General features: G+C 38.8%; 1 protein-coding gene across 3 annotated transcripts in view; it reads right to left on the bottom strand.

Moving 5' to 3' along the window:
- Eps15 (epidermal growth factor receptor pathway substrate 15) overlaps positions 1-11,082 on the bottom strand; it is a 101,890-nt gene that overhangs the window by 7,932 nt on the left and 82,876 nt on the right. For all 3 annotated transcript variants that reach the window (XM_013348541.2, XM_013348542.2, XM_005353574.2), the window contains exons 19-23: positions 10,627-10,662; positions 9,338-9,474; positions 5,833-5,899; positions 2,244-2,320; positions 587-749 (exon numbers count right to left, since the gene is read on the bottom strand). In XM_013348541.2, the coding sequence (XP_013203995.1) occupies positions 587-749; positions 2,244-2,320; positions 5,833-5,899; positions 9,338-9,474; positions 10,627-10,662 (480 nt within the window). The remainder of the gene's footprint in view (positions 1-586; positions 750-2,243; positions 2,321-5,832; positions 5,900-9,337; positions 9,475-10,626; positions 10,663-11,082) is intronic.

The following is an 11,082-nucleotide window of genomic DNA, read 5'->3' as shown; positions in this document are numbered from 1 at the left end:
GGCGACAAAGAAAATTTTAAAGTCAGATGTCTGGAGCCAGGTGTAAAGGTACACATCTTTAAACCTCGCATTCAGGAGGCAGAGGCAGGTGGTTTATTCAAGAGTTTTGAGTTCAAGGCCAGTTTTGTCTACAAACCAAGTTCCAGGCCAGCTAAACAAAACAAAAAAAATGTCTATTGTAAACTAAATGAGTTTTAAAGGGTAAGCAGTTCTTTTTGTCACTCTTGCCTGCCACTTCCTTGCTTTTTTCTAAACAAAAATAAATAATAAAAGATTTACAGAGACTTTGTATTTGTTTTTTTCTCAAGAAAATTAATTTAAAAACCAGAGTACAGGAAACTGCTATCCAAATAATAATCAATGGGTTTCCAAAAAACAAAACAAAAACAAAGAGATGTCACCCAAATTTTATCTAAATGGGGAGGGGAAGGGGCACATGCCTAGCTGGAGAGGTCAGCAGCAAGCTTATGCTAAGTGCTTGGTTCTTGTTCACAGCCTTTATGTAATACGAAGGTAAGAAGCCCACACAACACTTTCTAGAGGGAAAAGGCATACATCTGTCCAGGAAAGGCCCCAACTCTCATACCAGGGGGTGGTGGGCAGGGTCTTGTTGGAGTTCCAGTCTTGGGCGGCAGTGCTGGAGGTACATCCCCACTCTTGGCGGATGTTTCCTCTAACACAGTGTTTGGAAGGACCACATTACTGGCAGAACTTGATGTAGAAGGATTAAAAGGATCTTCATTGTTGACCTTTGTTTAAAAAGAAATGTTTAAACATTTTGATATACACATGGTCATATAGTATTCAGATGAATGATTTACATATCAGCAGTTTTATTTGAATTCCCCAAAGTGATATTTTACCCTTTACATTCAAGAACAAACAGGATTACAATTCATCTGTATGAGCAGGTGTTCTCATAGCTTTACTTATCAAGAGCCAACAGACATCAAAACAAAAAGATTAAAGACTTATTAAGTAAGCATTAAGCAACACAAAACTTCTTGAGGTACAAAAAGATCGTCTGAGTTGAATGAAAATGAAACAAAAAGAATGGCTGATTCTATGCTTCTCAGTTAGAGAAAATGGCTTCTAGAAAAACTATGAAGATAATCTGAGAGTCAATTTTTCAAAAGTAAACTGATCCTGTGGAATGTTGTCTTTTTAAAAATTTATTTATTTTTACTTTATATGTGTATTGATGTTTTGCCATGGGTGTCAGATCCCCTGGAACTGGAATTACAGACAGTTGTGAGCTGCCATTTGGGTGCTGGGAATTGAATCAAGGTCCTCTGAAAGAGTAGTCAATGCTCTTAACCACTAAGCCATCTCTCCAGCTCCAAATATTAAGTCTTAATGTTGGTTTGAAAACCCTGACTTTTAAACATATGAGGATTATTGGCTTTCCTGTAACAAATCAGATTATGATTTATTTAGGCCAATGATAAACTTTCTTTTTTTCTTTTTTGGTTTTTTGAGACAGGGTTTTTCCATGTAGACCTGGCTGTCTTGTTCTGTAGATCTGCCTGCTCTGCCTCCTGAGTGCTGGGATTAAAGGCGTGGGCCACCACCACTGGGCTAGGCCAGTGTTTTTCAACAGTTGCACAGCTAACTTTTTGGGATGGAATAACTACATCCAGGGAGTGGGAATGGTGGCTCTGCAGTGTACTGGAGGATGAACTCACTAGATATGAGCAGTATCTTCTACCTAGTTCTGAGAACCACAAATGTCTCTGGACACTGTCAAATGTTCCATAGGGATAGACAATTTTGCATATCTTCAAATATTTTTCTCTTAGCCTGAATCAATACTACAGCTATGCTGGACAACAGGTGGCAGACACCCAGCACTGGATTTTATCTTGGTGCAGACGCTAATAACTTCAAAGGATAAAATCAAATAGGTATACAACAGGAGATGGAATGAATGTTGTGGCTAATGACCCAGAAAGGACACAGGGAAAAAATGTAATTCAGCTGGAAAAAACATTTAAACAGAGAGACAACTCTAACGCTGACACTGAGTAGACCTTTCAGAAGAAAATGTAACCACCTGTACCACTGCCTCCTACGTATAGAAATTCCATTACTTTACAGCTGATCTGTAACATCCATCTGAAATCAGCCCTGCTACAGACTGACGCAGTTCTATCCACATTTGTGAGAAGGCTCTAACTATAAGAAGGCCGCTCATTTGATGGAACATGATGTATTGTTTCTTCCTATTAATCACTGCAGATTACCTTTGACAATGTGCTGAAGTCAGCAAACCCATCTCCAAATGATTCATTTCCAAAAACAGAAGCAAAAGGGTCTGCGGCTAGAAGGAGCAAAGAAAAATCAGTGTAAGACACCATATCTCATGTCCGTGTTTTGTTCGGTAACATTCAGAATAAATATTCCTAAATTTATGACTGATGTCTATACAGACAAGGTATATACTGAAAATCCCATATGGTGTATGCCTTTGTATAAACCAGCTGTAAATGACCCAGGAGCAAAGCAGGTCTAGTTGAAGGTGGGGTGTTTAAGCTCTGGAACACATGTCAAACAGCTCCTATGGACTTCATTTAATTGCTGTTTGTTCTAAGGAAAGTAAAGCCCAGGATGGCATATGACATTTTTTCTGTCTATCAGTCTCTCAAGTGCCAAGATCACAGTCATGTGACACTGTGCTTGGCCAAATCATCTCTCACAATGGTATCAAACACTTTAAAGGATCATTAGCCACACATTTCAAATGCTACCTCTTCCACAAACCCAGGGGGTTTTCCACAGCAAGAAGTGAGTTCTTCATTCACTACCAAAATGACTATACTCTACTTTGTTCCACAGGTATCTATAATTGATAAGTAGTTTGAATTTGTCAGATATTTCCCCCATCCTAACCAGCGGTCACAAGCACAGATCTGAGTGTGTATGCTGGAGGAGGTAAGGCACACCTGCTCAAGTTACCAGGATAGATTTGCACTAAGAACCTGTGGTTAAAAATAAAAAGAGATGGCCAGAGGCAGGCGGATCTCTGAGTTCAAGGCCAGCCTGGTTTACAGAGTAAATTTGAGGATAGTCAGGATTGTTTCACAGAGAAATCCTGCCTTGAAAAACCGAAATCAAACAAACTAACAAAAACCCAACCAACCAAACATACAAAAAAATCCTAAAGAAAAAGTTCCCCCAAAGAGTAGCTGCTTACCAAAGAATCCTAAGATGAAGACCTTCCCCTCACCTCTATACCCTTTAAATGTAAGATTATCAAGGTCAACCTCACAGTCTTCAAGAGATACCCTGAGTAAAATGTACCTGCAAAGAAACACTCGTATCTTACTGGGCACAGCTTTAATCAGCACCTGGAAAGACACTGTATTTCCTCAATCTGGGACTAGTAAGATATTATACACAGTCACAGACAGACAGACAGACAGACAGACACACACACACACACACACACCCCAAAACTAATCTCATCTAAAGTAGAAAAAATCACGCTTACAAGTGAGAACAGAGTATAAAGAAACAGGTTCTGGACTGGCTTTTCCTTACTACTTTTCTTCCATAGTGTGCAGTGTCTATCCACCAGGAGCAAGCAAGTGCTGAAAAGAACTCAAGCACTTAATGTACTTTCATAACAACCATATTTTAGCAGTAACAGAAGACAATGATTTTTAACTAATATAAATTAAACATATATATGAAATAAACAGAAATTTACTCATTTTAAAAATTGATTTTGAAAGCCCACAATTCTAAATGTGATTAGTACCCAGCATTAGAGTAACTCGTCTGTTCCATATCTGCTTTTTATTTCTCATTCTTGCTACTCATGCTGGGGTTTAAAACCCAATTCCCTGAAATTCAGTCATGCTGAATCTTATGACAATTTGTTCAACAGAAGAGATCCAATTTGTTGAGGCATTTGTACTAATCCCTCTATATCATAAACTACTTGGTCACATCAACAACCTGAGAAAATAACACATCCTACTAGCCACATGACGTTAAAGCATTATGTCTGGATTTACTTTCCTCTAATTTCCTATGCTCCCAAGCAGTAGCCTTATTCTTAATGAAGATTGGAAACAAAGCAGTTATTAGCTGTATCTATCTATCTATCTATCTATCTATCTATCTATCTATCTATCTATCTATCTATCTATCTATCTATCTATCTATCTATGGTTTTCTCTTCCAGCCTGTCCTGGAACTTGTTCTGGAGACCAGGCTGGCTTCAAACTCACAGAGATTCTCCGGAGTGCTGGGACTAAAGGCATGAGCCACCACAAGCCGTTTTGAAAATGTTTTAAGATTCCATCAGACCTAGGATCGAATCTAGTCAACTGGTTTACCTTTTCATAAACTGTAACCTTGATCAAGTTAGTTATTAATATTCTAGAACTTAGTTTCCTCGTGCTTAGATTTTTCTCTGTATTTTAACAGAACCTCTTTATATTAAAAACAATTTTTATTACTCATTTGAAGCCACTCACTTTTAAACTTAGGCTTTTAAACTTTTAAATCTTTAGGAGTGAATGCCAAACAACAGTTTATAGGGTTGAACACCAGGGTTAAGAGAAAGAGGTGCTCACAAGAAAGTAAAATATACTGGAGAATATTTATGTGGGCCTCGTTTTAAGATTTATTTCATGTAGAAGAGTGTTTTGCCTGCATGTGCACATATGCATCACATGTGCATCCCATGTGCACCTGCTGTCCATGGAGGTCAGAAGATGGCACTGGATCCCCTGAACCTGGAAATTAGGACTGTTGTGAGCCAAAAGGTAGGTTCTAGACCTGAACATGGGTCTTCTGCAAGAGCAGCAAATGCTCTTAACTGCTGAACCATCTCTCCAGTCACCTCCTTTTTTCAAAAACAAAACCAAAAAAAAACCAAAAAAGAAGTTCTTATTTTATTTTATTTTTTTTTCATTTATTTTTTTTGGTTTTTCGAGACAGGGTTTCTCTGTGGCTTTGGAGCCTATCCTGGAACTAGCTCTGTAGACCAGGCTGATCTCGAACTCACAGAGATCCGCCTGCCTCTGCCTCCCGAGGAAGTTCTTATTTTATAGTCCAGGCTAGTCTGAAATTCACTATGTAGTTCATATTATGTAGCTCAGGCTGGCCATGAACTTATAGCAATCCCACCTCATCCTGAGAACTAGGATTTTAAAGTGTTATCATCACACCCTGCTAATTTTTAATATTTTTTTCCTTTCATGTATTTGTGTGCATGTTTATACATGTGCATATGTGTGGTTTGCACATGAATGTTCATGGCAAGGTCAAGGTAGAACACTGGATGTTTTTCTTTACTGTTCCCTATGTTATTGCCTTAAGACAAGGTCTCTCAATGAACCAGAAGCTCATCATCTTGAATAGACTAGCTGGCCAGTAGGCAAGCATGCTGTCAGTATCCACCTGTCTCTGCTCCTCAATGCTGAGGTTATAGTCAAGTGCAGTCTGCTTTTTATACAAGTCTAGGATTCAGACTCAGGTCTGAAGGCTTATACAGCAAGTGCTCTTACCCACTGACCGATTTTCTTTTCAGCTCAACACTATACTGTATAAAGCAAAAGCTTCTTGGTTTTACTGACACTGAATGTGTCAGTATGTAGTCTAGAAAAACCTTGAAGGTGAATGATAAACAAGATAATGAGTAAGGAAAGTAAAAAGTGATACACAAATACTTGTTGCTGCTATTACCAGCATGTTATAAATGGAAATAATTACACATCAATTTAAAAGTCATAATGAATAGGGCAAAAATGTTTAGAGAAGAAACTCTTAAAGAAGAAGCAATGATGAACACTAATAGAACTGACAAACAAAGGTCTTTACCTGAATCACTAGCTGCAACAACTGTTCCACCAGGAGCAAATGGATCATTGTGCTTCCAAGTTTCTACCTATAGGAATGGTACAAATCTATGACTGAGAGGCAACATTTCATAGCTGGAATTTTACTGTCAAACCTAAAAAATACTTTACAAAATTCTTTATTAGAAAATATAAACATCTGGAACACAGTTTTCCCTTTCCTTATATGTAGTCTCACTGAATGAAAATAATTACTCTCTTTGGCTGTAAAATATTTATTCTAAAAAGTATGAGGCATATGTATAATTTAACAAGTTTTATGCAGTCATCTCTCAGGAAGGTCCCAACAGTCAGTTGCTTCATGTGCCTCTTGCCAACCACAATCCCAACCCCTCTTCTGCAGATCACTTTTTGGTAGTACTGGGACTGAACCCAGAGCTCACAGATGCTAACTAAGCCCTGTCACTGAGCTGTATTACCTAGCCCTGTAGAGGTGACCAGTATCCTGGCTTTGATGGTATTCAATTCTTTTGCTTTATAAGTGCTTATGTCAACTTTTTAGTGTGAAATGATTTAGACTTACAGAAGAGTTGTAAAGACAGTACAAAGTTCCCACATGCACTTCTAGCTACCTCTAATATTAGTATTTCATGTAATCATGGCCTATTTACTAAAACTAAGGATATTTATTTATTTATCTATCGAGATAGAGTTTCTCTGTGTTGTTTTAGTGTCTGTCCTGGAACTAGCTCTTGTAGACCAGGTTAGCCTCGAACTCAAGAGATCCATCTGCCTCTGCCTCCTGAGTGCTGGGATTAAAGGTGTGTACCACTACCGCCTGGCCTAAAACTAAGGATTTAACACCAGAAGAAAAACCTAAATTACAGTTACAGGCTTTATTTAGACTTCAACAGTTTTTTGCTACTATCCTCTTTTTACTCCAAATACTACCACTTTCTTTAACACTGTGTAACAAATCTAGCAAGGCATAGTGTCATAGGCCTTTAATCCCAGAATTTAGGTGGCAGAGACAAGTGGATCACAGTCAATTTGAGGCCAGTCTGGTCTACTTAGTGAGCTACAGGACTACCAGGATTGGACAGAGAAACACTGTATCATAAAACAAAAGAAAATCAAAAATAAAAATTTAGGATTCTGCCCTTAAGAGGAAGGCACATACACAACACCCAAGGAGGGGGAAGAAGTAATGCACTTATGGATGTCAGGTTTCATTCTACTTCTTCATCAAACAGTGCAGCCACTCTAACAGGGATGAGAAAGAGTGGACTGCCCAGAAAAGAACAATGGTCATGCTGGACATGGCAGCCTACTCCTTTAATTCCAGCACTCAGTAGGCAGAGGAAGGTAGATCTCTGCGAGTTCAAGGTTAGCCTGGTATACACAGTAAGTTCCAGGCCAGCTGAGGTTGTTACATAGAGAAACCAAGTCTCAAACAAAACAGAATAATGGTCAGATATGCCTGACTTCATGGTGGTACATGCCTTGCAATCCTAGCATCAGGGAGGTAGAGGCCAGAAGATCTAGAGTTTAAAGCCAGCTTCAACTACATAGTAAGTCCAAAGCCAGTCTGGTTTACAGAGAAAGTTACAGGATAGCCAGACAGAGAAACCCTGTCTTGGGAGGTGGGGTGAGGGGCAGGGAGTACTATTAATCTAACCTCTGTTAACCTCCCATATATTACATTATTTTTCTGTTCATATTTCATCTCATATAGCCCAGGATGGCCTCAAACTCACTAACAGCTGAGGATGACCTTGAACTCCCAATTCTCTTGACTCTACCTCCTAAGCATGGAATTACAGGCCTGAAACACATCTGGTTCATTATTCTTTTAAGGAAGTAATCTTCACCTAAGAATAATAAATGACAAAAGTCATGTAAAATGCCTATCAATTAATTGTGCCCCTCTAGGTCCAGTTTACTAACAGAAATGAGATTGCTGCCTCAAAAAGTCTCTAAATAAAGAACAAACAAAATAAAATAGAAAATAACACAATTTCATTGTATTATTCTGAGTATTTCTAAATTATCCAGGATATAAGGTTTTAAAATTTATTCTTATTTTATGTATATGAGTGTTCAGGCTGCATGTATGTGTGTGTGTGTGTGTATATATATATATATACATACACACATGCTGGCCTGTAGTCTGTGGAGGCCAGAAGAGGGTGTCAGATCCCCTGAAACTGGAGTTACAGACAGTTGTGAGCTGTTGGTGGGTGTAGAGAACTGAACCCAAGTCTGTTACCTGCTGAGCCATCTCTTCAGCCTCTCTATATATAATTTTTTTAAAACTTATTTTTAATTTTATTTTATGTGCATTGGTGTGAAGGTGTCAGATCCCAGGAAACTGGAGTTATAGACAGTTGTGAGCTGCCATGTGGGTGCTGGGAATTGAACTTGGGTCCTCTGGAAAAGCAGCCAGTGCTCTTAAACACTGAGCCATTTCTCCAGTCCTATATAAGTGTTTTTTAAAAAAGTCTTCAAACACAAAATACCCAGAGCAAATTAAAGTAACATGATTTTTTAAAAAAAGATTTTTTTTTGTTTTTGTTTTTGTTCTTTTGTTTTTGAGACTGGGTTTCTCTGTGTAGCTCTGAATTTCTCTTTGCAGACCAGGCTGGCCTCAAACTCAGATATTCACCTGACTCCACCTCCCCAGTGTTAGGACTAAAGGCATATGCCACTGCCACCACTGCCCAGCATAAATAACAGGAAAAATGGCTCAGTCACTAAAGGATAGGCTCACAACCAAAAATGTCTAAATTTTTAAAGCAGGAGTATCAACATCTGCCTTTTAAAGTGAAATTGAAGATTAGAGACAATGACCATGCAGCAGAGAGGCTTTGGATCAGCCTGTGGCTACTAAACAGAGGTGTAGACATGTACTCAAGAGAGCCTGACAGTCAGTGGGAATCTATACTTTTCAAGATTAACATTCCAGGTATAACTATAAAACAACATGAATTATTTTATTTTTCTAAAATATTAATACTCTTTAAGTAATTTCTATTCCTTCAATAATACAACAGATATTTATACAAAGTTTTACTTAAAGCCGGGTGGCAGTGGTGCACACCTTTAATCCTAGCACTGAGGAGGTAGAGGCAGGTAGTTGGATCTCTGTGAGTTCGAGGCCAGGCTGGTCTACAAGAACTAAAAGTTCCAGGACAGGCTCCAAAGCTACACAGAAACCCTGTCTCGTTCCCACCAACCCCAAAGTTTTACTTAAGACAGGCTTTTGGATTTCCAGTCTCTTCTATTTAATATCAGCAATGAGATAAGGATGGACTCCATTTTTGGACACGCTAAAGCATCCTAGTCATCTTCAGTGGATGATCAAAGTATGAAATATTACATTAGACAAAAACTTGCATGGGTGGAAGCCAGACAAATTTCATATGGACCATTAAGAACAATCAAAAGGCAGGTTCTACCACTGTATATTCAAGAAATTTCCTCAGGATATTTGTTTAGCTGTCTGAATTTTTAAACCTGACACTTACCGATGTATTACTGCTATTGCTGGATGCACTGAAAGGGTCAGCATTTGATGTGGTAAAAGGGTCAGTAGAAGACTGCTTAAAAAAGCAGTCAGATGCAAATGGATCTGAACCTTTGAAAGGATCACCACCAAATGGATCTAAAGAGAAAAAGGAACAAATATAAAAAGCTGAAAACCCATTATAATTCACTACTACTTTATAGGCATTATCACTATTTCAATTAAAAGACATTTTGAAGCATTCCCTATCAGCCACTGTGAGGTTGGGCTGTGTCTGTCCACCATTCAGACTCAAAAAGCCAAAACCATTTCTTTTTACTTCTTTTTTGCCCCTTTCCAATGCTGGCCAGAGTCTAAGTTTGCATATTCTGATACTTGGAGCTCTTTTACTTTTTTTTTTTTTTTGTTTTTCAAGACAGGGTTTCTCTGTGGTTTTGGAGCCTGTCCTGGAACTAGCTCTTGTAGACCAGGCTGGCCTCGAACTTACAGAGATCCACCTGCCTCTGCCTCCCGAGTGCTGGGATTAAGGCGTGCACCACCATCGCCCGGCTCTTACTTTTTTTTTAAAGCCCCTGTCCTTACAGTATAGCTGGTTTGCCCATTAGACGACTGACCTCCATGCTAGCTTACTGATAACACTGCCTATCCCTTCTTTTCTCCATTCCCTTCCTCTAAGAAATTGTTGAGATTTACAGCTTGCCTGCCCTGGTGTTTTTCTTTCAAAATCAACAAAACTGTCTTCTTTGAACAGACTTTGCTTGACTTTCAAAAACTAAAAAGTCACTTGAATTCCTGCAGAACCTCACATTCCCTTTTTTATGAGTTCAAGGCCAGCCCGATCTATAAGAGCTAGTTCTAGGACAGGCTCCAAAGCTACAGAGAAACCCAGTCTCAAACAAACAAACAAAAAAACCCAAAAAAGGAAAAAAAAAATGAGGCTTGGGTTGGAGGTGTAGTAGAATACTTGCCTAGCATGTGCAAAGCCCTGAGTTTAATCATAGGTGTGTGCGCACACACACACATACACACACGCACGCACGCACACACACACGCACGCACACACACACGCACACGCACACACACACACGCACACACACACACACGCACTCACAAGGCTCTAATCACTCTCTAAATATTTTAGCATCTTGCCTTGGCTTTAAAGCGGTTTTAATAAAAAGCAGTTCCCTTCCTAGGACAACCCAAGCTGTGTGTTCTTGTCTCAAAATACAGTAAAAGGTTATAGTTAAGCAGAAAAGAATTAAAGAAGAAACTAAAAAAAAATATACTGACCAATTTTTCCAAAAGGATCATCCTTGAAAGGATCACCTGTGACAAAAGAAGAAAACAGAGATGAAAATACAGCTCATGCCTTTAATCCCAGCATTTAGGAGGCAGAGGCAGGTGGATCTCTGTGAGTATGAGGATAGCCTGGTCTACAGGAAAGCCAAGACTACACAGAGAAACCCTGTCTCAAAAAACAAAAAACACACACAAATTATTATGTATATTGTTGAGAAGAGTGTTTTTAAAACAAAGTTTAAGTTAAACAATAACTTAACGGATTCAATAATTCTATTTCAAAGTAAATAAAATTATGTTATTCACTTTAGGAAAGATTTAAAATAATGAAAAAAAAAAATGATGATTCAACACACCTCATATAGCCGGGCGGTGGTGGCGCACGCCTTTAATCCCAGCACTCGGGAGGCAGAGGCAGGCGGATCTCTGTGAGTTCGAGACCAGCCT

The sequence above is a fragment of the Microtus ochrogaster genome, chromosome 10, assembly GCF_000317375.1.
Source record: "Microtus ochrogaster isolate Prairie Vole_2 chromosome 10, MicOch1.0, whole genome shotgun sequence".
Classification (NCBI taxonomy): Eukaryota; Metazoa; Chordata; class Mammalia; order Rodentia; family Cricetidae; genus Microtus; species Microtus ochrogaster.
Note: the sequence above shows the minus strand (reverse complement) of the source record. Positions and strands in the feature narration are given on the sequence as shown.